The sequence below is a fragment of the Dromiciops gliroides genome, chromosome 1 (assembly GCF_019393635.1).
Source record: "Dromiciops gliroides isolate mDroGli1 chromosome 1, mDroGli1.pri, whole genome shotgun sequence".
NCBI lineage: Eukaryota > Metazoa > Chordata > Mammalia > Microbiotheria > Microbiotheriidae > Dromiciops > Dromiciops gliroides.
In genome coordinates this window covers 57,615,327-57,642,145 of record NC_057861.1, presented here as the reverse complement: position 1 = coordinate 57,642,145, position 26,819 = coordinate 57,615,327, and the positions used below count along the sequence as shown (strand labels likewise).

General features: G+C 53.3%; 1 protein-coding gene across 4 annotated transcripts; it reads right to left on the bottom strand.

The window, feature by feature from the left end:
* Positions 1–579: 579 nt before the first annotated feature.
* On the bottom strand, positions 580–25,736 carry ANO8 (anoctamin 8). Of its 4 annotated transcripts, none has more exons than XM_043967761.1 (19): positions 25,460–25,736; positions 14,928–15,038; positions 14,563–14,695; positions 13,830–13,968; positions 13,604–13,700; positions 11,708–11,824; positions 11,147–11,274; positions 10,521–10,682; positions 9,849–10,001; positions 9,406–9,532; positions 8,665–8,720; positions 8,014–8,088; positions 7,506–7,637; positions 6,114–6,932; positions 5,258–5,449; positions 4,856–4,987; positions 4,478–4,588; positions 3,192–3,834; positions 580–1,911 (listed from the first exon to the last, which is right to left on the bottom strand). In XM_043967761.1, the coding sequence occupies exons 1-19, from the start codon at positions 25,569–25,571 to the stop codon at positions 1,535–1,537; spliced, it is 3,816 nt and encodes a 1,271-aa protein (XP_043823696.1). In that variant the 5' UTR covers positions 25,572–25,736; the 3' UTR covers positions 580–1,534. The 4 variants fall into 4 exon arrangements, with proteins under 4 accessions (XP_043823696.1, XP_043823713.1, XP_043823704.1 ...); XM_043967778.1 differs by lacking the exon at positions 25,460–25,736 and adding an exon at positions 19,874–19,967; XM_043967769.1 differs by lacking the exon at positions 7,506–7,637 and having other exon boundaries at positions 581–1,911.
* Positions 25,737–26,819: the final 1,083 nt, after the last annotated feature.

Sequence of the window (26,819 nt, the reverse complement as noted above, 5' to 3'; positions counted from 1 at the left end):
GTGTCCCTCTCCTGCCTGGCGTGGGTTTGTTTTTTTAATAATTTGAGGAGGCCCAGATCTCAGCAGGGGACTCCAGCCGCCTGCTGGGGGGAGGGAGTGTTGGGGCCTGTGGTTTCCTTCTGTGGCAATAGACTATCATGTTAAAAACCACCCTGCTGTGCTCTGACCTACCCAGGTGACTCCTAGTCCTGCCCTTGGAGGTGACCTGAGCAGTCAGCTAGCCTGACCACTAACAACATGCCCAAGTGCCATCCAGCTTCTGCTTGGACACTTGCACTGGTGGGGAGCTCACCACTTCCCAGGGCAGCCTGTTCCAGTGTCAGCTAGCTCTAATGCTTAGGAAACATACCTCACTGTAATTTCTCAGCCCTTTTTATCTGTGTTTGGGAGCTAATAGACAATCATGAGAATTTCTTCCTTCCCTGTCCTTCCCAGAGACAGGCTAGACTGGTAGAGAAAGGCAAGGAGAAGGTGCTGAGTCCTCAGCTTTGGGTGTGAACTCTCCCCCCCCCCACCCCAAGGTATCCCATTCCCACCCTGATGCCCACAGAGCAGAAAGGTGATTCCTGCTCCCCCAGGGTGAGTTCTGGGAGCCTCTCAGGACCCTGGGCTTGGGGCCAGCCTACCCTCCAGGTTCACCAGGGTCTAGAAACCAAAAAAGAGGAAGCAGAGCAGGGCCCAAAGAAATGAGGGCATGGGGGAAGGGAGCCATTTTACGCATGGAAACCTGAAGCTCTTGCCCAGTCATCCAGGCTGGGTCTTGTAACCCAGGCCCTGTGGGGAGGAAGGAGGAGGAGTAGGATATAGTCCGTGGGCTGGGCCTGCTTTCTGGGCTGACTTCCTGGTCCCACACCGCTGCATTTTTAGGACAAATGAGTTGGGCCATGAAGAAGTGCCCACTATCGGGGGGTGGGGAGTGGCAGCGGCGGCATTGGAGGAGGTTGTGCATGACTGGATGTGGAGATTGGATTAAAGGGTTCTTGGTCTGAGGGTAGGAGTGAGGGGACCTGGCTGGTGTTAAAGTGAAGGAGGCACCTCAGGGTGCCCCGAGTCATCACTCCTCTTGCCATTTTCCACCAGACAGGGTTGTTGAAATATATTTTTATTGCATTTCTGCAAAGTTTACAAAAATATGACAAAATAAATTAAGAAGAAATCAAAATAATCCCCGTTAGGTATTTCCTTCCAGATTGAAAGAAAGAAGACAGCAAAAAACTTGCCTTTTCCTCTTCACCTCTGAACAGTGGCCAACCCCCAGAGCCCTAGGGAGTGGCTGGGGAGTAAACACATAGGACCAGGGGATCCCGACCCCTCAGGCCTCTTGCTAGGCCAGGCTAGGCTGGCTTTCCCCTGACTGGACACATCCTAACCCACCGCACTCCCCTCACTGGCCTGGCCTGGAGAGGACAGGCTGGCCACCAGCAGTCATGCTCAGCCTCAGCTCCTTGCATTAATAACTCATATTGCATATGTGAATGAAGGAAAGCCCAGGGCTTCAGGAGTGGAGGGGCCACTGGGAAGGAGGTGGGGCTGCCTAGTGCCACCCAGCTGGCCAGCAGATGGCTTGGGGGCTGGGGCTGGGGCTAGGGCTGGGGCTGTCAGCTGGGGGCAGAGGGTAGGGCCCTGGGAGTGGGGGGCTGGAGAAGCTGGCATCACCCTGAGCAGGGGGTGCAGGGAGTGGGGCAGGGACCCAGGCAGGGCTCCCTGGGGCCCGGGCACAGGGTGGGCATTCGGCTCCATGGCCCTCTCCTCTAGCAGCACTCCCATCACCCCCACAACTCCAGGGGCCCTCCCACTGCCAGCAGCCCGTGGGCGGGGGCGTATTGGGCGACGGTGGGCAGGAGCGGCGTGGTGGTGCGGGGCTCCGGCGGTGGGCGCGGGAGGGGATGCCAGGAGCCAGCTGCGCTGTCCCTGCGGAAGGGGAGAGGGGGCAGTTCCAGCGCAGTGCCCTTGGGGGCCAAACCAAGAAGACTAGGGCCTGGCTGGTACTGCCCCTGCCTCCCACTGGCTTCACACAGGCTTTTGAGCCTTGGAGCCTCCCCTGGGCACAAAGTGGCATTTCCCAGTCTGGGGTCAGGAGTGGAGCTTCCTTCTTAGGGGATTCCTGGTGTCCATCCCTCAGCTACTTATCTCCTCTGTGAATCAGAAAGAATCTAGTCTGGTCCCACCCCCACCCAGCCCTGCCCACAGCCCTGTGCCCCCATGTTGGCACCAAGCACAGAGAAGCTGGGCCAGGATGGGTTTGGGGCCCCGCCCTTACCCCTAAGGAAGGCTTTATTGCTTCTAGACAATGGCTCAAGGGGGAGAGGGATGGCAGAGGAAGCTCTCGGGGTCCAGCCCCCTGCCTCTAAGCTCCTAACCCCTCCCAGATTGGGGGGGCAGGGAGGAAAGGTTCCCAAGGTCTAGCCTCAGTCTCTTGCTGCAGGCCTGATGCCCACGTCTCACTCTGGCTCAGGCTGTTCTGGGCAGGGGAGGGAGGGGGTGGCATCAAACCAGAAAGCACTGATGTGAAAATCTTCCTCTGATCCCTGGGGGGTGGGGGGCAGGGTGCTCGGGAGGGAGGCCCTCTTTGTTGGGCTGAGCCAACTGTGGCTTCAGGGCCAACCCTTTGTTGAGGATGGGGACCCAACCTGACTCTTGGGTCTGAATACTGGATGTTGACTGACTGACCACTCCCAGCTAGCCCTTTCTCCCTGATTAAGGTCTCCTCCCAGAGGACAGGTCCCTGGGCCAGCCCAGCTAAGGAGCTGGGGGCACTGGGGTTTGCATAGAGGCAGGGGGAGGGAAGGCCTTGGAGGTGGGCAGGTCAGCCATGCAGGGGTGGCCTGTCCTAGGAGGGCAGGGCAGGAAATGGGGAGAGGGACTCTCCAGGCCACCCCTGTGTTGTACCAGTACCCAGAGGTTCTAGCCCAGAGACTGAGGAAGAACAGAAGGAAGAGGCAGCGAATGCCTTTATCCCTCCCGGGGCAGGGCCTGGGTTCAAGGAGCTGCCCATTCCCAAGGGGATTGGGGGTAGCCCATAGCTCCTGGACCCTCTCATCTCCAGGGACCAAATGCAGTGGGGGGAACCTATGGCTTTTCCCCTCCCCAGCCAGGCCCCATTTGTCCTGGCAGCTGCCCCTCAATCCTCTTCTAAACGGGACCCAGGCGTCCCCCAGGTCCCCTCCCCACCCCGAGTTAAAGCTTATGACCTGAGCCTTCGTCCTCTGCACGGGCATCTGGCTCGTCCCCGCCGGCCTCATCTGCCAGCCCAGGGCGCTGGGCCTTGCTGGGAGCGCTGTCGGGTCGCGCCTGCCCCCCGCCTGCCCCGTTAGACGTGGCGGCGGATTCTGCCCGGCCCCCAAATGGGAAGAGCTTGCCGGCATGGAAGGGCTTGGGGGGCGAGTGGCTGCGCTCATGGTCTCGCTTGGCTTCGGGAGACTTGAGGAACTTAAAGCTGAGGAAGGCAGGCAGGCGGTTTTCCCCCGTGGGCGAGGGTGCCTGAGGCTGACGTGTAGTTGGGCCAGCACCCCCTGCAGAGGAGGAGGAGGATGACGAAGAGGATGAGGACAGAAATTTCCCCTGGAGGGGGATCATGTGCTTGAGTTTCATGACATTGTTGGGGGCGAGCAGGGAGCCTGGCCTCTTGGGCCGATCTGGGCCGGGCCCACCCTTGGCCTTGGCCGGTGCCTTCTCGGGGGCAAGGTCTGGACCGCTGCCCTCGGCCCGGCCTTCCTCACGCCCAGCCTCACGTTCCCGTCGAGCATGGTGCTCCGCGTGTCTTTGCCGCTCTTCCTCCTCCCGCCTTCGCCGTTGCTGCTGCTGGTAGTGATGCTGAGCCTGGCGCTCGTGTTTCTAGGGATAGCCAGGGTTTGAGCAGGAGTCAGAGGGTAAGGCTGGACAGATGAGGTCCAGATGAGAAGAGGGATGGATGGGAAATGGGCTGATGCTCTAGGGAAACCCGGCATTAGGAGACAAGGAAGTGTGAGAGACAAGCAATGAGGGGTCAGGGGAGTAGAACTGGGAGTTAGGAAACCGAGGGAGAGGAAAAGGCATGGGGGTACAACTGGGAAGGAGGAGGGGCATCAAGGAGACAGGATTGGTAGAGTTGGGGGATTGAGTGTATGTCCAACTGGAAAGACCAGGTATGAGGAGGAATTGACGAGTGAGAGCCAGGTGTTGGAGGGAGACTGACAAGTAGGGGGTGGGAGATGAGAAACCAAGGGAAAGTAGCTTTGGGGGGACAGAGGATGAAGCTCAGTGGTCGAGACTGGGAGGGTGATCAGAGAATAGGGACCTGGGAAAGATGGGGAATACACCAGGACATTCAGGAATGAGAAAGATGGATGGGAGAGGTTTGGGGAGTCACTGGGAGGGACCCCCGAGAGGAATGAATCCCTTAGGCCCCAACCACAAGGGGAGTTGGGTGCTGAATGGGCTGCAGTGTCTCACTGTGGAGAGTGAGAATAGAAGGGGCCAGGGCAGGAGATGTTCTCACCTTGAAGGCCTCTCGCCGCTGGTGTTCCAGCTTGGCCATCTCCTCAGCCACCCAGGCAGGGATGTCAGGGATGGCCGCCTGGATGAGGTACTTCAGAAACAGGGCAAAGTGCTGGGATCCGGGGGAGAGACAGAGAAGTGAGCGGGGAGGAGTCCCTGAGTGATCCAGGGACCTCCCTAACACGAAGACTGGCCCGAGCCTCAGCACCGTACAGAATAAAGTTGGCCTGGGCTGGGAGTGGATGCCACGAGCCAGAGGAGACCTGCAGAGTTGGGGGGCTGCCCCCTCCCCCTCCCCATGTCTCCAGGGAAGGTGTCGGGACTGTTCATAGCCAGGGTTGCCCACTGTCCTCAGAAGCCAGGGCTAGCTGGTTTGTACCTCCAGCACTACCACGGAGATGATGGCGGCCTCTGGGCTCAGCCAGGGGAAGAGACGCTGAAGTTGCCCACACTGACCAATCAGGTAGCAGTTCACCACAATGGCCAGGATGCCCATGGCCTCCATCACCTTCTGCAGGGTCAAGGGGATGGGGAGAAGTGTCAACCCAGGCAGGATGGCATCTCCTCACAGAATCCCCCCTCAGTGAAGGGCCCATTTTCCTGGGCCCTCCTCCCTGAATCCCATGTGTGTCAGTGAGCTCCCCCATCTCAGTAAATCCCCATCCCCAGGGTCCCTCCCCTTCAGGGAGACCACCTCCTCCCCCTCACTAAGCTCCTCAGCTGGGCCTAGCTATGGCTGTCCTTCCAGGCCCTGACTGCAGGCTCTGTCCTTGGGGATCACCTGCCACTGCCCGATGCTGTCTACACGCTGCCCAAAAGGCCGCTGGAGGCCTGTGCAGAGCTTGAAGGCGTCGCTGCGGATCTCAATGAGGTTGTTGACCAGGGCACAAAGGGCGGCCAGGGGGAAGGCCGAGGAGAAGAGCACCACGTAGCCGAACTGTACAAACATCTCCTGGTAGTCCTGGAAGGGGTCCTGGGGCAGGGGGTGACAGGCAGTCTTCAACACAGACCTCCTCCTGCCCAGCCCCCTCCTCTGCCTGCTAGGGCACGTCAGCATGGAGGTAGAAAGGGAGCCAGATAGCATTTGTTTTGTTGTTGTTCAGTCTGACTCTTCCTGACCCTACTGGGGGTTTTCTTGGCAAAGATACTGGAGGGGTTTGCCATTTCCTTCTCTAGCTCATTTTACAGATGAGGAAACTGAGACAAACAGGGTACAGTGACTTGCCCAAGGTCACACAGCTAGGAAGTATCTAAGGCCAGATTCAAACTCAGGAAGATGAGTCTTCCTGACTCCAGGCCTGGTGCTCTATCCACTGTGCATCCTAAGAGACCATCTAGCCTGGCCTGGGATCAGAGATCCCAGAGATTTGCCCAAGCTCCCAGAGCGGGTCTGTGTCAGAAGCCGCTACGCCCCTTGGCCCAGTGTCGTCTTCTCCTCTGTCATCCCCAGCTGACACACAGCTCCCTGTCCCTCAGCTCTTCCCCTAACTGATGCTGTTACCCTCTCAGATGGCCCCTAACCTTTTCTGGTCCATGTAGCTTACCTTGGTTCTGGTCAGTTCCCTCAAGGGTCAGGGGCTTTTCCTGACTTGGGGGCTATCTGAAAGTCAGGGGCAGGCCCCTTCCAGAGCACTCACCTCATATTTTTTCATGCAGCTCTCCAGCTCAGCCTGGGTCAACTGGGGGGAATAATCTTCCTCTGGTGGGTCGATCCAGGATGTGCGGTTGTACTTTCTCCGCTTGTCCTCTCCCAGGCCCGAGGCCTCGGCCTCGTCATCACCAGCACCCTGGTCTCGGCCCTCACCACCGGGCCGTTCCCCTCGTAGGCTCCCAGGGGCTTCTAGGGGCTCCCGGCCAGGACTGTCTGAAGGCTCCTCAGCGTCCTCTTCATCCTCACACAAGGCAAACACGGCCGCTGGGTCCAGGCCCTTGTCCACCATGGTCGGGCTACCCTCTTCCAGGAAGTTCTCGGGACCTGTCGGGCCTGCCCGTCGCTGCCGCTCAGCCCGCTCAGCAAAGCTCACCTTCCTTAGCTTTAGGCCGCAGTCCAGAAGGCTTTCTTCCTCATCCTCTTCCTCCTCATCGTCCTCCTCCTCCTCTTCCTCCTCCTCTTCCCCACCCCCACCCCGACCCGCTTCTTCCCCACCCTCCCCAGCCCGCCTCCGACGCTCCTCCTCCTCCTCCTCAGGGACCCCGCAGCCCCCATTGAGGCACTTCCGGCCCCCACTGCCACTGCCCTCCTGGGCCCTGGGCTCAGGTGGCCCTGCCAGCGGCTCTCGGGGCCGGGTCTCGGGGACAGGAGGCCTGTGGGTGAGCAGCTGCAAGAAAGTCTTGGAGAACTGCCAGAGGGTGCGGGTGCTCAGGTCCCCACTGGTCAGCCGGCGGTACAGGTGTGGCTGTAGTACCTCTCGGATATTCTGCAGGAACTGACGGGTGATAAGCAGGGTGGCTAACATCTAGGGGAGAAAGAGATGGCATTGGAAGGGGAGAGGAGAAGGAGATGGGGTGGGGGGAGGGGAAGGGGAAAGGACCAGGGGAAGGGGAGGGGGGAAAGGGGGGAGGGGATCAGGGGAGGGGGGGGAGGGGAAGGGGATCAGGGAAGGGAGGGGAAGGGAAGGGAAAGGGACCAAGGAAGGGAGGAGAGGGGAAGGGGAGTACCCTATGGAGGGAAGCCTAGCAGGGTCACTCATGTGACTTTAGGCATGATGGTCAACCTCTCCAGTCATCAGGCTCACCCTCCCTTTAATCCCGTGTGACTCTTGGCCGAATCATTTTCCCATTCTGAGCCTCAGTTTCCCCCACACAAATGTTGGAGTAGATGGTCTCCATAGTATCTCAGCTCTTGACCGTCTAGGTTGTAAGGGTGCTCCTTCTTTCCCAAGGAGACTCAATTGGAAGCCCATCCCTCACCCAGGGCCCTGGGCTTCATACATCCAAGCCCCAGGCACTTAGCCTCCCCCGTGTCCGTGCCCCCTCGCTGGCCTTGCTGGCCACACCCTCAGCATGACCCCACCTACGCCAGCCCGTACTCTGGCCTTGGCCAGAGCCAGGAGGCTCTGGAAGGAGAAGAGGAGAAGCCGGAGACGGAGGGCGGCGTAGGGGACGACAGCCGCTCGGAGCTGGCGCTCCAGGCTTTGGGAGAGAGAGAGGATGAGCAGGAGCTGTGAAGGGACGGACAGAGGGACAGGACGGATGGCAGGACAGACAGAGAGACAGACAGAGAGAGAGAACAGGTAGAGAGGAGAGGAGGGGCTCAGGAAGTCACTGGGAGAGGGGAGAGGGAGAAGAGGGACTAAGAAACAGGGAGGGGGGAGATGGAGAGGAGTTGGGGGGGTGAGGGTGATGGAGGACTGGAAGAGGTGTGGCTGCAAGGCAGGTCATGGGCTTGCCCTGGCTCCCTTGTTCCATCTGCCAGAGAGAGGCTCAGGGTGGGGGTGGGGGTGTCCGGGTCTGGGTCAGGGGAGAAGGGCCAGGGTTTGGAGCCCAATTGGGAGCCAGAAGGTCCAAAGTTCAGGCCAAGGTTTGGGGGTCACTTACCTCCTTCAGCCTCTCCATGTCCTTGAGGTAGAAACCGATGTAGAAAAGACTCAGGTACGAATTTACAAACTGGAACTGGGGTGGGAGAGAGGGGGCTGAGGAGCCCAGGACCTTGAAGAAAGCCAGGACATCCCACCCCAGCCAAGCCAGGCCTCTGCCAACCTCAACAAGCGCTAGGCTCACGCCCAGCTTCCCTCAGTCTAGAATAGCCTCCCTAGTTTCTCTACTCCTCAAAACCCAAGCCATCCTTATGGGCCCAGTGCATATCCCACCTCCTCCAGGAAGTCCTCCCTGACTGATTCCAATCCTCAGCAGTGCCCTTCTCTACTGTGTTCCTATGGCCAGTAGAAACTGAACCTTAAATTTCAATGGCCAGCTCTTCCCCTCTCTTCCGTGTCTCCCCCATGGTGTAGCAGACACTGAACAGGGAGGAACAGAACCTCCTGTTTGATAGAGGGGCCCAAAGACACAGCCCAAGAAGGAAGAATCTAGGGCACTGGGGGTCTGCTTATTCTGATTTGGGGACAGTGATTGGCTCAGCTGACCACAGCGGGACTGAGACTTTGGCATCAGAGAGCTTTCTCTAGGAAAGTCCCTGATTTTGGAGGCCTCAGTGTGACCTCAGTGGCCCAGACAAAACCCCTCACTCACCAAAACAATCTTGACGATAAGGTGTTTCTCATAGGCACTCTGGAGACGGTAGTTCTCTGCCAAAGGGAGAGGTGTGAGGTGGGGCAGAGCTCCCAGAGCCAGGGGAGTTGGGGTCTCTGATGGTCCCCAGAGGGACATATACCCCCCACAATGAGCACAGAGAGGCAGGGTAGTTGAGCTGTGGGACTAGGAAGGCAGCACCTGCTGCCAACAGCACTGAGGAGGGCATCTGCTCTTCCACTAAGAGAAGGTAAAGAGAGACTCTTGGTCTCTGCTAATGTTCCTAAACTGGCTAGTAATTGCTGATTCCCTGCACAGGAAGGCAGAATTGAGACTTCTTGAAAACAGGCACTGAGATTCTGGAGCTCAGTATTTAATGGGTGGCTTTCCCTGACATCTCTGTTCTCTGTTTTTGGTGTGTTCTTGGCAAAGTCCTGTGTGCTGGTTTGGGCTGGGACCTGCCTGAGGTTTTAAGCCCAGAGAACACCAAAGGGCTGGGCAATGCCAACTCTGTGTCACAAGGTTAACAGAAGGCATATTCTTAATGTTCTTCCTTATTCTTTCCAGCCCGCTAGGGTCAGAGGGCATGATACTCCAACACCCATAAGGAAAAGCAATCAACAGTCCCAGTTACCACCCTCCCCCCCCCCACTCCCAAGGTATCTAAGGGACAGGGTGGGAATCCTATCCCTGAGGCCTGGAGTTTAGCCCACTTGGGCAGGGGTGGGGTCCCTTGCATACCCATGTCATTAAGCCAATAGGCAAGCTTCTTGTAGGCCTCGGCACAGGCACTGACCAAGAGGGCCAGGCCAATCTTGGGCAGGAAGCGGACAAGGCGTGGCAACCCCTTCACACTGAGCACCAGCTCCTGCCAGGCAGGGAATAAAGGGGTCAGGCCAGGACTAGGGGCAGGGAGGGGCTCAGGCTATTTGCAGCTGGGATCCTGGACTGAGCCTGGGCTTGGCAATAAGGCTCTGCCTAGGCCTGAGGACTCTCAGGCTGGGGCTAGGCTTGGGGCTCAGCTTGGAACTATGGTCCTAGACTCAGTCTGGGGTTGGGGTCCTGGATGCAGTTTAGGGCTGGGGTCAGGATTCAGCCTGGAGCTGGAATCAGGACTTTGCCTGGGGCTCAGGTGAGTCCCTGGTTCCTGGTCTTGGGGAGGGGGAGGTGGAAAGGCACCTCACCTGCAGCTGGAAGCAGCCGAGCATGAGCAGGAAGCCCCCAATGAGGCAGGTAGCACACACTGGCAAGCTGACCAGCAGCTGGAACAGGAGCCGCTTCCAGGGTGGGTAATAAAACTCCTCAGCGTTGGTCACAGGACTGATCCGCCGAATACCCTATAGAGGGAGGCAGTGTTGAGATTAGCATCGGTCCCCCCCTGCTCAAGCGCCTTCTATAGCTCCCAAGGGACCCCTAACTGAGGAGAAAGTAAACAGACGCTCCTACTCTAACCTTATAGTACCATAGATTCAGAGATGGAAGAGACCTTAGGGACCATCTTAGAGACCAGCCACTTCATCTTAATGTGAGGAACCTCGGGCCCAGGGAGGAGATAGTTGCTGCCTTTCCAGCCACACTACATGGAATGAGTCCTGGTCCTGCCCAACTCCACCATCTCCTCCAGGCAGCCTCCCTTCCGCTGCTGTTCCCCAGTGCTTCCCCCTTCATCTTCAGAGTCAGCAGCATGCATATTCTCCTCCCAGTGACCATTAGGTCTAAACTTCAGTGTCCCCAGCCAGCCTCCTAAGGGCAAGGCAAATCTTGCCCCCATCCCCTCAAGTGCCTAGGATGGGGTCCAGGCCTCAGAGACTTGTGATACTAGGAGAAGGGGGATGGAGGGAGGATGAGCAACTCACCCTGAACTGGGGCCGGGGCTCCTCAATGGCTTCTCCGGGGGTGTCCAAGGTCCCCCACTTATAGGCAAACTCAGCTCCACGGCGCTTCCACTCCTCCAGAAAGAGTGTTGACCAGATCACATTGAAGATGGCAAAGATTACACAACAGATGTCCCGGCTGGTCTGAGGGAATCCAGAGGGACAATGGGAGGAAAAGGACATGGCAAGGACATCCCAGCCCTAACAACTTCTATCTCTAATCTCTGTCAGTCAATCAATGAACACTTATTAAGCGCCTACTCCTATGCTAAGCCAAAGAGGGACTCTTCCTCTTATGCCCCCTCACCATGTGCTCTCCCTACACTTGCTCCCCTATAATCTGTCTGTAATAACCCAACCCCAGGCTCCCTGGACCCATCCCCCTGACTTCTTGCGTTGTCCCATGGCCCAAGTCTCCCAAGATATTGACAACTCTCCTTGGGTGTTCCCAAATCTCCCCAAGTCTCACTGAGTTCCTTGGTTCTCCCCATCTCCATCCCCAAGCATCATATCTTTCTTGCGGCCTGTGTCTTCAGATCTCCCTGGTTTCTTGATAAATCTGCCCAGGTGTATCCTGGGACATCCATGTCTTCACAAGGAAGGCTCACCTGGTCAGCCTCGGTGAAGGTGTAGAGCACAGAGCCGAACACAGCTGGGTAGACCATGGCGGAGGTATAGAAACCCAGCCAGGCAAAATACATAGCAATCTTCACCCCAAAGTAGTCGCAAATCTCATCTGAGATCCAGAGAAGCAGGCTTTTGGCCTGGGGCCAGATGAGAAGACCTAGGACATTCCCTCCTTCCCCTCCCCAAGAACTCCCTTTGGGACTTAGAGGAAGGGGCCTTTTCTCACTGAACAGTAAGAGAGGGCTACATCTGAATGGGGGTGGGGGCAGTGCAGCTGGATAAGAAAGAGGAGGGGGGTTACATCGGGTCAGTAGAAGGAGAAGGCTTCTTGTGGGGCGAGGGAAGAGCTGAGATCAGGCCCTCAGTTTTCCTTGCCCAAGCCCAGAGCATCTCCCCCTTCTCAGTGGTGTCCTCTGGGCTACTTCCAGGCCAACTAGCTGCGGACAAGGCAAAGAGGGAGGGGCCATGCTTTCTTCTAGATGAAAGGGGAAGGGCTGAATTGAGAACAAAGGGGAAGGGGAGGGCCCAAGATTCCACCTCACCTAGGGGCTGGTTCTCACATACAGCCTGCACCCAGGACTTCATAAGCCGGTTAAGAATCCTCTGCTCATGGACAGGGAACACCTGCTGGATGATCCCACGGGCAGCCAACTCTGGGACTGGGGAAAGAGGGATGGAGTCTTCTCAGGGTGGGGGGCCCTGTCCTCAAATCTAGTCCCTGACAGCCATGCCTCCGTTACCAATTCTAAGGATGACCTCGATTAAGCCCCTGCCCTGCCCTGGACTCGATTTCCTTTTTTTCAGAATGGGAACAATAGTCCCTTCATCTTTGAGTGGTTGTGAGAATAAAGGTGAGATGGGACTGAGAAGGGAATGAAAAGGAAAATGAAAAAAGGGGTGGGATCTTTGAGTCCTATAGGGCCTGCCCCTTTGTTGGCAGACCCAGTTGTCCCCACATAACCATGATCCAGATATCCCCATGATCTCAATGAATCACTTCCTGTCCCCCACACATTCACCCGTATCATTCGAGAGGAGAGAGCCTTCCTTTTCCTCAGTCAGCACCACAGACAACGACATAGGGATCTACAGATAGGTGTTGTAGCAGCTGCCCTTGAAAGGCCCATAACTTTCAAGCTACAAACACAATTCGCACCTCTCCAACCCATTTCCCAAGGCTGGAGATACCCTGGGAGAACAAGATTCTCTGGGTTCTGCTTTAAAATAGGCTAGTATGCATGCATGTGTGACTTTTGGATCAAGGAACCTGGGTTCAAAACCTTTTTCTGTTTACTATCTATGGGACACAGTGTCTGGGCCTCAGTTTCCTTATCTGTAAAATGAAGGGATTGGACTAGATGTTTCCTAAGATTTCTCCCAGCTCTGACATTTTAAGTCCTAAGGGCCTTCCCAGCTCTGAATCCTACAACTTTCTGACCTATATATGTACTTATGTGTGGGTGAGACCTGAAATAATTGTTACAATGAGAAATATAGATCTTTGAGCACTTTTCAGAAGATGTGCATGCGAGCACCCACACACGAACGTTTTAAAGAGGAGGGAGAGAGACAGGCACAGAGACAAAAAGAGAGAATCTCACAGCCCAGGCTCTTAGGGCCTTAGGCTTCCAGTCTTGTCTAATCCCTATATTATTATTATCATGGCTATATTTATTATTGTGAAATTATGTTAATTGTCAATATAATTATGTTACTAGAATACTTACTTTCAGCAATTAGTGATAATTCTGATCAGAGCAAAATAATGATTCATTAATGGTTGCCATAATTATGGTCTATAATAATAACCCTTCCTGCACCAAGGTGTTTTCCCAGTCATGATACCTGGTGAGCGAGGTGGCAAAGGATAATTCTCCCTATTTGATAGTTGAGGAAGCTGAGGATAGGAGAGAGGAGGCGACTTATCGCGTCTCCTGACAGCGTTGGCCTCTTTCTCCTGCACCACCACTGCCCCTCTAAGGCTACCCCAAAACCTCTACTGGGGGCAGCTAGGTGGCGCAGTGGATAGAGTATCGGCCCTGGAGTCAGGAGTACCAGAGTTCAAATCTGGCCTCAGAAGCTTGACACTTACTAGCTTGTGACCCTAGGCAAGTCACTTAACCCCAATTGCCTCACCAAAAACCCAAACAAACCAAAACAAAAAAACCAAACGAAAAAAACCCCTTTACTGGTTCCCTGTAACGCGCCTCTTTTCGGGAGGGCCTCTCTCTAGGGCCCTTCCTGGACTCGCTCACTCTTGCGTATTTTCTAAACCCAGTTCTTACTATACCCCATCCTGCGGCGGGTTTCACGACTCCGCCCCGCCCCCAACCTGCCCCACAGGGGAGAGACTGATAGGCTGATGAGGAGGGAGGGGGAAGGGTGGCTCTTGGCCCCGCCCCGCTGCTCCCCAGACCTCGACCCTCACGCGCACTCACTGATGGGCTGGTCCTCCAAGAAGCGCACGTTGTGCAGCGCCTCCCCGGCCTTGGCTCGCAGGTTCTCCAGCCAGAAGCGAATGATGCTCTGCCGCTCCTGCGGGGGAAGGATGGGAACATGGGGTGCCTCTGGGTCCTCATTAGGGCTGTCAGCGGAGGGGATGAGGAGAAGGGGAGCCCTCCCCTCGCGCCCCGCCCCCGTTGGGTATGGGGCCGGGCGGCGCACCTGAGAGGTGAAGAATCGAAGCTCACTCTCCACGTTCTCGTAGATGAAGTCCTCCTCGCAGGAGAAGCCCCTAGTGCCGCCGCCGAACTCGGCCTTCACGGCCTTCCGCAGACCCAGCTCATCAGCCCCACGGAGCAGGCTGAGGGGAGGGGGGGTGGGGTCACGGCAGGTGGCGGACCCAATCCACGCCCTGATGTTCCCTCCCCCAACCCAGCTCACCTCTGAGGGGGCGGGGTTTGGGGAGGGAAAGAATGGAGGGGGGACCCAGAGCTGAGGGTGGGGAAATGCACGGGCTGGGGGTGATGGGGAGGAATACTGGGGCGGAGGTTCAGAGCTGGGGGTGGGGAGATGCACAAGGAGAAGTCCCAGAGGTGGAGGGATAGGAGGAGAGAGAGACCGGATCACAGTTTGGGGGGCGGGGAGGAGGTGGATGGGGAAGGGGCCCGGAGCTGGGGGTGAGAGAATTCACTAGGAGGGAGCCCAGAACTAGGAGAGAAAATGCATGGGGAGGGAGACCAGAGCTGGAGCCGGTTAGATAAAGAGGAGGTCTCTGGGCCTCAAGCTGGGGTGGGGGAGGGGTGATACATAAGGAAGAAGTCCAGAACTGGGGGGGAGGGGGGAGGGACAGGAGAGGACAAAGCTGCAAGGAAGGAGAGAGGGATGGAGGGGAAGCTGTGCTTCAGCTTTGGCAGGAGTAGGGTGGGGTACTGGAAGGCTCAGAGTCTGAACGTGCCTCTCATAGGTAGCGGTGAGAAAGAAGCCGTAGGTCCGCGTGTGTCGATGGTGTCGGACTTGCACTATGAGCTCTGGGATACCCACACGGATGTGATTCAGAAGCCACAGAAGAGTGTGGTCATCAGTCGTGTCTGAGGGTGGGGTGGAGGCAGAGGAAACAGATCGGGTTCCTTGTACATGGGCACCGTGGTGATTGTCTCTTGGAGAATCTTTGGGTCCTGGGCCCCAGAGCCTCCATCCTACCCACCTTCCCAACACCTGCAGGATCCAGGCACCTTCTCAACCTCCCTGAGGGATCAGTTCTGCCCAGGAGTTAGGTTGAGGGACAAGAAGGATACTAGAGGAAGTGTAGGTCTGGGGTACCTGGGAAGGTCATGAGGACATCACAGTTCTCCGTGGGCACCGTCTTCATCCATGACTTGTGAGACATGATATACCGTCCTGCCTGTAGCAGCCGCTTCCCAAACAGCTTGTCTGGGAAAAGAGAAAGAAATGGGTCACTAGGGCCAAGAACTATGACAGAGCACTGGACACTGAGTGAGACAGGAAACCTGCATGCAGATCTTCATTCTGGCCTTTGGAACCCTGGACAAGTCATCTTTATCTTTCTGACTTTTCATTTGCTTCTCTATAAAACAGAGATAATAATCATTGTATTGTCAACTGGCTTTAGGGAGGAGAGAGGGGATGTGGTTCAGGGGGAAAAAACACTAATTTTGGGTTCCAATTACTACCTGTGTGACTTTGGGCAAATCACTACCTTGCTGGGCCTCAGTTCTCTTCATGTGTTAAAACGAACAAACAAACAACAACAACCCCAAATCAAAACCAAACAAACAAAAAACCAAGGAGATTGGCTTCAAAAATCCCTTCCAACTTTAGAACTATGATCAGACGTCTTATTGTTTAGTCATTTTCAGTCCATTGGCCCCTTTTCAGAGTTTTCTTGTCAAGGACACTGGAGTGATTTGCCCTTTCCTTCTCTAGCTCATTTTACAGATGAGGAAAGAGAGTTAAGTGACTTGCCCAGGGTCACACACCCAATAAGGATCTGAGGCTGGATTTGAACTCAGGTCTTCCTGACTCCAGCCCTGGTGCTCTATCTACTGTACCACTAGCTGCCCTCCTACTTCAATGTGAAATGTTGGAAGAATGGGAAAGTGAGGTCCTACCAAAAACTAACCTCTACTATTTAGAAAATGATATCTCTTAAAGAGCACTGGACCTGGAGTCGAGAGACTTAGATTTGGATCCTGTCATTAAGGTAGACAGAGTTAGAGCTAGTGCTCTGCCACCTTGGGCAAGTCCCCTGACTTCTTTGAGCCTCAATTTCTTTATTTGTAAAACGAGTGGGTTTGACTGATAGCCTCTAGAACATCTCTTCCACCTCTAATTCCATGGTCCTATGTTCTCAGGTTTATTAAATTTTGGATTACTCAGTTCGATTGTTTCTGACTTTTGCTTCTCTAGTCTGTTCCACTAATCTAAATTAAAAAAAAACACACAGTACCAAATTGCTTTGAGCATCACTGCTTTGTGATAGTTTGAGATCTGGAAGTGCTGGGTCCCTTTAGTGCTACTTTTTCTTCATTATTTCCACTGATATCTTAGAGCTGGCTTTGTAAGCTTTCCCTTCAAACCCTCTCCTATTCCTCAGTTCCCTATTTCTCGTGAGGGCATAGCCATCTTTCTGGTCTCCTGGGTTCACACACTGAAGTCACCCCACCTTATTCTTCATTCTCTCTTGCCTCCCCTCCCCACAAGTCAATCAAGTGCCAAGTAATGTCAATTGAATGCTCCCCCCAGAACATCTCTTACATCTATATTCCCCCAGTCCCTTACATGGCCACCAGTCTAGTTCAAGCTTTCATCACCTCTTGCCTGGGCTATCACAACAGTCTTCTAATTGGTCCCCCTGCCTTCATCCTGCCCCTTCTCCAATGCATCCACACAGCTAATGATATTCCAAAAGCACCAATCTGATCATGTCACGCTGCTTTCCTAAGAAGGTCCGATGACTCCCTCTTGCCTTTGAGGTAAAATACTAACTTCTCCAGTTGGCATTTAATGCCCTTCATCATCTGGTTCCAGCCTACTTTTCCAGACATACTGCACATTATTTCCCTTCATGTACTCTATGTTCCAGCCAAACTGGCCTACTTGCTGTTACCAGTATCTTGCTGCCAAAATGATCTTTAAGCACAAATCTAATGTCGCTCCCTTACTCAGTATTAACTCCAATGGCTCCCTACTACCTCTAGGATCAGCTAGAAACTCCTTTGTTTGGTTAAAGCCCTTCAAAACTCAGCCCCAAGCTATCTTTACAGTCTCCTTATTCATCTCCCTCCTTCCTACACTGTACAGTACAGGCCAGGTAAGCTGGCCTTCTGTTTCTCAAACAAGGTGGTCCATCTGTGGCATCTCTGTGCCTTTGTGCTGGCTCTCTGCCATGTCTGGAATGCCAGCCCTCCTCACTTCTGCTTCATTGAATCCCTAACTTCATACGAGATGAAGGTCTAACATTACCTTCTACACAAAGCCTCTCCTGGTCTCACCAAGCTAGGGCCCTCTTTCTCCAAATAAACACAAGTATTATTTATTTTGCATATACAGTATTTATTCTGTATGTATGTACTGATATTCATACATGTTTCCCCTAAAAGAATCTAACTCCTTGAGGGCAGGGATTATTGCATTTTTTTGTATTTGTATACCCAACACAATAATAATACTATTAATATCCTGCATTTAATAACACTTTAACTTAAGTGGACTGATGCTGAGTGAAGTGAGCAGAACCAGGAGTTGTACACAGCAACAGAAACATTGTTTGATGATCAACTGTGATAGACTTGGCTCTTCTCAGCCATACAATGATCCAAGACAACTCCAAAGGACTTATGATGGAGAATGTTTTCCACATCCAGAAAAAAGAACTGTGGATTCTGAATGCAGATTGAACCATACTGTTTCTAGTTTTTTTCTGGAGGTTTTTCCATTTTGTTCTGATTCTTCTTTCATAACATGACTAATGCAGAAATATGTTTAATGTGATTGTACATATATAACCTATATCAGATTACTTTCTGTCTTGGGGAGGGGGAATAGAAGGAGAAAAATTTGGAACTAGAAATTTTATAAAAACAAATGTTGAAAAATATTTTTACATGTAACTGGAAAATGATAAAATACTTTTATGATAAAAACAAAACAAAACACTTTAAGGTTTGCAAAAAACTCCACAAATATTATCTCATTTTATCCTCACGACAACCCAGCAAAGTAGGTGGTGTTATTATTCTCATTTTACAAAACAGAAAACGAAGACAGACAGAAGTTAAATGACTTGCCCAAAGTCACACCTCTAGTAAGGCCAAATTTGAATCCAGTACTTCCTTATTCCAATTCCAACTCTCTATCCACGACACCATCTAGATACCTTACACATATAGCAGATATTTAATAAGTAATCATGGAATGAATTAATGAATTTTACAATGAAGTATAAATGTCTCACAGCAACCTGTGTGGCAAACAGTACAAAGATTATAATTTTCATTTAACAAAAATTCAGGAATGTGACCATAAGTCACATATCTAAGTGCTAAGACCAGAAAATGTATCCAAACTTCTACTCTAATCACTTTCCACTTAACTACACTTCCCCCTTCAAGAATATTTCCTATGGGGGCAGCTAGGTGGCGCAGTGGATAAAGCACCGGCCCTGGATTCAGGAGGACCTGAGTTCAAATCCGGCCTCAGACACTTGACATTTACTAGCTGTGTGACCCTGGGCAAGTCACTTAACCCCCATTGCCCCGCAAAAAAAAAAAAAAAAAGAATATTTCCCATCACCAAAATACATCAAGATATTTTTTTAGTCTGGCCTGTGATTGTAATGGTTGGAGATATTTCCTTCACTGATGAAAATTGCAATTAGCCTGCAACTTTCTAGGATCCTAGATTTAGAATAAGAAGGGGCCTCCAAAATCCAACTCCTTTATTTTACAGATGAGGAAACCAAATCTCAGTAAGGTAAAGAGACTAAGCCGAGGTCCCATCCTCTGCTCTATTCACTACACCATAATGCCTCTTATTACAATCTAAATACATATTAAAATACAAATAAAAGCAAGTAAAATTATGTAACAGACATTTGGCAATATGGTACCCAAGCTCATTGATTGCAACAACTGGTAACTGACAAAACTGGAAAGTGACAGTACTCTTTTTTTTTTTTTTTTTTTTTTTTTTTGCTGCAGGGCAGTGAGGGTTAAGTGACTTGCCCAGGGTCACACGGCTAGTAAGTGTTAATTGTCTGAGGCCGGATTTGAACTCAGGTCCTCCTGAATCCAGGGCCGGTGCTCTATCCACTGCACCACCTAGCTGCCCCCGACAGTACTCTTCTTGGCGAATCTACTTTGTGCTTACAGGGAGAGGCTGTTTGAGAATTTGCTGGGAACTAATTGTTGTGCCCAAATAAAATGTATCAATGATAATTGAAAAAAACCTGTCCCCGTAAATAGTAAAAAGAGACATTAAAAAAAAAGTAGAGATGAAAGTAAAAGTGAAAAAAATTTTAGCCTACAATGGCATGGGGATTACTGGATCCTAGATTTATAGTTGGAAGAGACCTTGAAGGTCATCTAATCCAACCCTCTCATTTTACAGATAATGAAACTGAGGTCCAGAGAGGGGAAGTCGCTTGCCCAAGGTAGTAAAGAGCAGAAGAGGCAGGATTTGAGCCCATGTTTTTTGTTTCCAATTCCAAAGCTTTTTCTAATATACCATATTTACTGGGTGGGGGAAGGAAGTGGGGAGGATAGAGACCCTATTTCCCATTAGAAAGTCGGGATTCTCCCAACTTAGCCTAGTGGGATCACAATGGGATGGTTGAATAGGTCAACTAAGCATCAAGTCCCCTCCCACAAGCTCATATTGCCCTTGTAGGCCTGAGAGAAGGCACAGAAGGGCTAAGGCTCTGCCAGTCTACTCACACCCAAACTGATGCCCCTGAGGAGTATCCAGGCTTTTCAGGGCTAATTCCTTCAACCCACCTCACTTGCCTCCCTTCACCCCAATTCTTCTCCCTTGTTCATGCTCCCACACCTCCACGCTTGTCCAGTTACGGGTCCTGGAGCCCCTGCCTGGGCTCACAAACCTCAGCCTCCCACAACCGCCAGCAACCAGGCCCTGAAGCTGGAAGGGGAATAAGGAACAGGGAACCTGTCTCTATGGAGACACAAAAGCCCCAGTGATGAGGAGATTAGGACCAGACCCCAGTTCAATGACAAGTTCCCCCAACTTACACCAAAATGACTTCAAGCAAGCTTGAGCTGCGAAACTGGGCTGCCGAGTCGTCTTCTGTACAGGGACCTTGCTTGGTTCTGTTCCCCCACCCCCACCCCAATCTGACTCAAAGGGTTTCCGGTTCTCCCTAGCTCTGTGTGGGTATGTCTGTGTGTGTACACGTGTGTCTAACTTAACCCCTGCAGTTCCTGAGCAGGCAGGCTCCCGGGGACATGTAGCCAAAGGATGATTTCCCCAAGTTTGAGGAACAATACCTCAGACCCTCTCCCCCTACACACATACCCTGATATCCTCAATGCCCACCAAAGGGACCACAGGTCATTCCAGGGAGGTAACTGAAGTTTTGCTCTGATCCTGGCAAAGTCTCAGACTTCCTGACCCCTAGGACCAGGGGTTTTAAAAAGCAGAAGAGAAAGCATCAAATCCATCCCCCTTAATTGACAGATGGAGAAACTGAGGCCCACAGAAAGTGATTTATCTGCTCAAGATGAAATGGGAATGGGGCCTCTAGGTGGCGCAGTGAATAGAGCACTGGCCCTGGATTCAGGAAGACCTGAGTTCAAATCCGGCCTCAGACACTTGACATTTAACTAGCTGTGTGACCTTGGGCAAGTCACTTAACCCCCACTGCTCCGCAAAAACAAACAAACAAACAAACTAACCCCAATTGCCTCACCAAAAAAACTAAACCAAAACAAACAAACAACAAGATGAAATGGGGAGTTAGTTAGTAGTTCAATCAGGATGTGACCTTGGCAACCCTGACATCAAATCTGATTCTTTTTCTATTATAACATACTTTAGGCAGCCTAGCCTGGAGACAAAGGCAGTCAGTCTCCTTCCTCAAGCCAACAGGATGGGCACTATCAGCGCCCATGCTCCCTGGCACAGCCTGAGCTCCCCTGGGGGGAGGCCAAGCGGGACAAAGCAGGGGCAGGGAATGATGCAACCATCCAGCCAGAGTGGGAAAGAAAGGCAGGCTTGTGTGAGGGCCAGGATGCCTAGACAACCAAGACCCGGGGATATATGTGTGTGGGAACACATGTGGATAGATGACTTTACACACTGTTACTCAAGGCTATTCAAATCTGAATTCTGAACGTGAATTATCTGTGGAAATCACCCAATGTCAGCGCTGGATGGAACCTTAGAATGTTGAGGAAAATATGCTGGGGTTGGAAAGAATCAAGACACATAGAACACACTGTTAAGAGCTGGAAAGGACCTTAGCACCAAGGGGCATAGAATGGCAGAGTCAAAAGAGAGCTGAGAACATGGAAGGGCAGCCTTTGGTTCAGAGCAGAAAATGTTCATGTTGGAAGGTTTGGTTTTTCCTTTTTTGTATTGCAGCTTCAATTGCACGGGTACTTCTGAAGATTACAATGGAGATGGCACACCCCAGATGCTAAGCTCACACCCAAGAGTCCTGACATTCATACAGCACATTTCTACCGTGGTACAGAAGATCTGAAATGTTCTCATTATCCAACTGGACAGAAGAGAAAGCAGACTCCTGGACAGCTACTTCTTCCCGCTCATCCAAGCAAGCTGAAGGACCTAAGGGCCTTTTGCAGGGAAATGGTAGAAAAGTAGAAAGATGAGGGGAAAAAAAAGAAGGAATCACTCCTTAACTTCATGGCCTCTTACTCAAGGAATCAAATGTCATCCTTACTAGGCAGTCACTACTCTTACTTAGAATCCAAGGAATAGGGGGCAGCTAGGTGGCGCAGTGGATGAGAGCACTGGCCCTGGATTCAGGAGGACCTGAGTTCAAATCCGGCTTCAGACAATTGACACTTACTAGCTGTGTGACCCTGGGCAAGTCATTTAACCCCAATTGCCTCACCAAAAAAAAGAAAAGAAAAGAAAAAAAAAGAATACAAGGAATATAACTGGGTATCCGACTCCAGAAGTAAGGACAATTCTGTTTGGCTACCCTGTGATATTTGATGAATAGACAAATTCTGCCAGAGCTAGAAGGAAACTTAGAACACCGAATGTTGGAGCCAGGAGGGCCCTTAGAACAACATCAGGACTAAGAGGGCCTTTAGAACAGAGATGTCAGAGCTGGGAGGGTCCTTAGAATAAGGAATGTCAGAGCCAGGAGGGCCCTTAGAACACAGGATGGCAGAGCTGGGCAGGTCTTTAGAATAGGGAATGTCAAGCCAAGAAGGCTCCTAGAACAGAATATCAGAGCCAGGAGGGCCCTTGGAACACAGGATGGCAGAGCCAAGAGAGTCTTTAGAACACAGGATGTCAAAGCTGGGAGGGCCCTTAGAACCAGAATGTCAGCACCAGGAAGGCCCTTAGAACACAAGAATATCAGAGCTGGGAGGGCCCTTAGAGACCATGTAGTGCAAACCTCACCCCACTTTAAAGATGGGCAAGCTTAGAGACCATTTAACTAGTTATAATCAGGAGTGGGTCTAGAACCCAGGTGTCCTGAATCCCAGGCAATCCCTGGCTCTCCCTTCCATTTCACTCAGTGTCTGCTCATTCCCAGGTCAGCTTCTTCACTGGGCCCCACCCTCCCACTCCTGACTGGTCAGTTCTCTTACTCATGGAATGCAAAGTAACTCAAGCGGTCGCCTCAGTTTCCCAGACCTGGCAGAACATACCCAGAGACATGTATTGCAAAGCCAACTAAAAATGGTTTGGGATTATCTGTTCCTTCAAATGAACCCCTGGTTTGGGGCTTCTCTTCCAGACCAAGTCATAATGATGGGGACATTCAAGAGTTGACCGCGTTATATAATCTTACAGTTCTGGCCCCAGCATTTCCATGTATGCTCCTGGGCAGATGCCCAGCATGTGAGGCTGCCAAGAATGATTCATCACAGCTGGGGGTGAGGACAGGGGCATGTGTGTACACTCAAGTACCTGTGGGTGTCCAGAGAGTCTGCAGTTACAGGAGAGGGGATGTCCAATTGTACATAAAAATGTCATGGATCAGGGGCAGTTAGGTGGTACAGTGGATAAAGCACCGGCCCTGGATCCAGGAGGACCTGAGTTCAAGTCCAGCCTCAGACACTTGACACTTATTAGCTGTGTGACCTTGGGCAAGTCACTTAATCCTCATTGCCCCGAAAAAAAAAGTCATGGATCCAGGATGGGCATGTATGGATAGCTTTAAACCTGCAAGTGCAACTGTCTTGTCTGTAGAGAATCTAAGCGTCCAGACTGGACCCATCTGCAGATCTGGGTGAAATAATCTTGATTATCAGAAAAAGTATAGTCATTTGTGAAGGGGGAACAGGGGCAAGTCACACATGTATCAAGTTAGCTGAGCCCAATTTATTATTTTTTTGAGGTGATAGAAAAGTAGAGGCAGCATTGGGATAGGCTGGCATCGAGAGCCAGCCTTGGAGTCAGACTCAATAAGGCCTGGGTTCAAATCCTTCCCTGCAACATATAGGCAATTCTCTAAGACTGTAAATTGAAGAACAGTAGCAACTATTCTGCCTTGGTGGAAGAAGTTTTCACAGCAGGAATTCCCTACACTGATGAGAATCCCAAGACTGGCATCCTTCCTCCTCCTTGGTCTGAAAAAGGAGGGAACAGGAACTTAAGATCCTTTCTATTCCACCTTTGGGAGAGGTCTAACTAGGTGCCTAGTGAGAAGAACCTCCCCAAATCAAGTAGTAATCAGGAGGCTTTCAGTTGAGAGTGAGTCTGGGGGGCAGCTAGGTGGCACAGTGGATAAAGCACCAGCCCTGGAGTCAGGAGTACCTGAGTTCAAATCCGGCCTCAGGCACTTAACACTTACTAGTTGTGTGACCCTAGGCAAGTCACTTAATCCCAATTGCCTCACTTAAAAAAAAAAAAGAAAAGAAAAGAGAGTGAGCCTGGGATTACAGAATGGATCAATGAAAGGCCTAGGTGGCCAATCTCCATGTCGGTAATTCAGAGGTCTGAAGCCAAACTCCAGACCCCATAAGGATCAGGGAGCCATTTGGGACTAAGGAATTTTAATTAATTAAGGATTAAGTTTGGAAACTTTAGGCACCATCTAGCCTGGGCCTGGGAAGTTTTCTTTTAGACCAATTGGATTGGGGGCAGCAGGGCCTAAAGAGCCAAGGAGACTCAGGGGGAAGTTCAGGACCTGGGCCTTCCAGCCTCAGGCTGGGGACGAGAGATCAGGAAAGATTTACTAAGTTGGAGGAGTTGAAAGTGCTAGGGCTCAAAGCCAAGGTGCACTGGCTCCAGTGAGAGCTGGTGTCCCTGGAAGCTGACCCACATCAGAGGAGCCTAAGAAGGGCAGGCTGCAGGATGCATCGCATACCTGTGTACCTGGGCAGGTAACCTAGCTCAGATCTGGGCCAGGGCTGCTGGTATGCATTCCTGGGCCTGTGGGCTGCTACCCAAATACACCTTGTGTGAGTAATCTGGTCAGATGCCAGGAGGGGTGTGCCTGCCACCTCTGGGATCTCTCTGTAGGAGCTGTCCAGGATGTTTCCCTTAGCTTGAGGGCTCGGATGGCCCAGGCCTTGGTCCCAGGTGCCAGGTGGGAAGTGGGGAAGACACTATCTATTGACAGTCCAGCTTTGGGGTACAAAGTGAGCCTGGGATTAGGGAATGGATCAGTGGACTCAATCTACTGCCCCCCAACACACACACACACACACACACACAGTGTCTATGGAACAGACATAGTTGCGCTCCGGGTAGTTGGGGTCAGACTATCCCAAAACATTCCCATCTACTTGGGAAGGTTGCCTTATTCTGGGACCAGGGGAAGGACTCAGGGCTCAGCCTGGGGCCATTATCTTCACCATTATCTGGGTCTGGCTCCAGGTTTAGAGCCAGAGTCTCAGCAGTCTGGGTTTGGGGGCTGGTAGGGGCCAGGGCTGAGTTTGAATCTGAGCTCCAGGGAGTCATATGGGGTCAAGAAACAGAAGGAAGAGATTACTGTGTAAGAAAGGCTTTGACTGGTGACCTTGGCCTCATTAGACCCCAGCTTTGTTGGGTGACAGCAGCCTGAGGTGAGGGGGAAAGGAGGAGGGAGGAGGCCCCCCAAAACCAGGAGGGTCTGAGGCTCAAGGGCCTGGGGGAGCCCAGAGGCTGTGCTCTGGGACGGCTTCTTCAGCCCTGCCTGTGTCCCACCTGTCGTGGAGTGTTACTGGCTTCGGGAGGAGGCCACCAAGATTGGCTGGTTCCCAGACAGAGCCCCCCACCCCAGTCACTGAGCCCCCCTAACTAAAGGCCCCTCACCTTGATCTGAGGTCACTGGGACTGCAGAGCAGGAGGGGACCCGGCATTCGGGTCAGGGGGCTCCAGAGCCCTCCCTTCTGCCAGTGTCCCACTTAAGGGGATGGGCCCGGGGCTGGCCCACACATCTAGGGGAGGCTGCGGTGGCCGCCCTGGGGTGGCCACCCTGCGCTGCCCCGCAGCGCCCGGGCCTTCGAGCGCCCAGAGCCTAGCATGCCCCCATCCCACCTCACTGCAGCCTGCCTGCCCAGGGTGGGGGGGCGTCCGCAGCGCTGCAGTGCCCCGGGGCCGCCCCGCCCCGCCCCTCCCCTGGCGGCCCCGGCCCCGCGCTCCCGCCCCGCCCGGTCCGGTCCGGTCCTGCCGGGCGGCCGCCTTACCCAGGACTCCGGCCCCCGCCGCCGCCGCCGCGGGCTCGCCCTCCGGGGGGGGCCGCTTGCCGCGCTCGCCCTCCGCCGCGCCGCCGGCCCCGGGCCCGGCCGTGTCGGGCATGGTGGCGGCGGGCGGGCGGGCAGTCCGGAGAGGGAGGGCTCAGGGGCCGCGGGGGGCGCAGCCCAGGCCGGGCGGCAGCAGGGGCATGGGGCCGGAGCCGCCGCCGGGGCTAGCGGAAGACAAAGGAAGGAAGGAGCCGCCGCTGCTGGAGCCGCTGGAGCCGCCGCCGCCGCCGCCAGAGCCGCGGGATCCTGGGGGGGCCCGTCCCCGCCCCAGCGCCCAGCCGGCCGCGCCCCCAGCCGCTGATTGGCCGCCTCGGGCAGGCCTGGGCGGGGGCCGAGCGGGCCGGCCCGGGAGCTGCGGAGGGACCCAGGCCCCCGAGCGCCCCCGAGCACCCCCTGAGCACCCCCAAGCGTCCTGGAGAGCGAGTTCAAGCTCGGTCTGCTCTGGGGACCTGGCTGGGCCCTTCAGAGGCTGGTGTCAGTGTACCCAGAAACCTGGCCTAGAAGTGGACAGAGGTGGCGTTTGGGGTACCCAGACCCTGCTGCACGGCCCTCTCCCTACCTGAGTAAACGCGGCCATTCCCCAACTGGAGCAGTGGGGACTTGCCTGGAGGCAGCTAGGGGCCGTGTGTGTGTGTGTGTGTGTGTGAGTGTGAGTGTGCTTCCCTCAATTTTCCCCCGTCTCAGATTCAAGGAGGCTTATCAAAGACCAGCTCTCCAATGGGTCTGGGTTCAGAGATGGACAAACATCCACCCAACATGCAAAGTAGACCTTCACTGGCTTGGGAGCAGAGCTGGACCAAATGACCTCCTGGGATCCAATCCCATCCTTAGGTTCTGCTAATCTTCCCTGATCTGGTGGAAGATTCCTATCAGCCAGCCGAGAGGATGTTGAAGAGAGTGGAATGAGACAGATAGATGTGAGCCGCCAGGCTAGCAGGGAAACAGGCAAAGAGTCAGGAAGAGAGATGGACGGGCAGATTGTAAGACAGGCTGAAGAATGGCAAGGAAAGAGAAGGGTGGGAGGGCAGAGAGACAGACAGACAGGTGGATGAGAGATGGGAGACAGATGGACTGGCAGGCAGGGATCCAGAGAGGCAGACAGAGGGATAGTAGACAGGTGGGCAAGGAGCCAGACAGACAGGGTAGATGAACCCGGCTAAAGTGGAGCCAGGGTGTCTTTGCTATCTCATCTCCCTCCTCCCAACACCACCCTTACACTCTGACTTTCTTGTCATTCCACTGAAACTGCTCTCTTTAAAGATACTAATGATCTCTTAGTTGCTGAATGCAATGGCCTTTTCTT

Excerpts from the sequence above, each read along its gene's own strand:
- ANO8 (XM_043967761.1), bottom strand. The coding sequence starts at position 25,571 with ATGCCCGACACGGCCGGGCCCGGGGCCGGCGGCGCGGCGGAGGGCGAG. Across the intron at positions 14,696-14,927 it reads TGTCCTCATGACCTTCCCAG|ACACGACTGATGACCACACT; the intron begins GTACCCCAGACC and ends CCCCACCCTCAG. Across the intron at positions 6,933-7,505 it reads TGGCTCTGGCCAAGGCCAGA|ATGTTAGCCACCCTGCTTAT; the intron begins GTACGGGCTGGC and ends TTTCTCCCCTAG.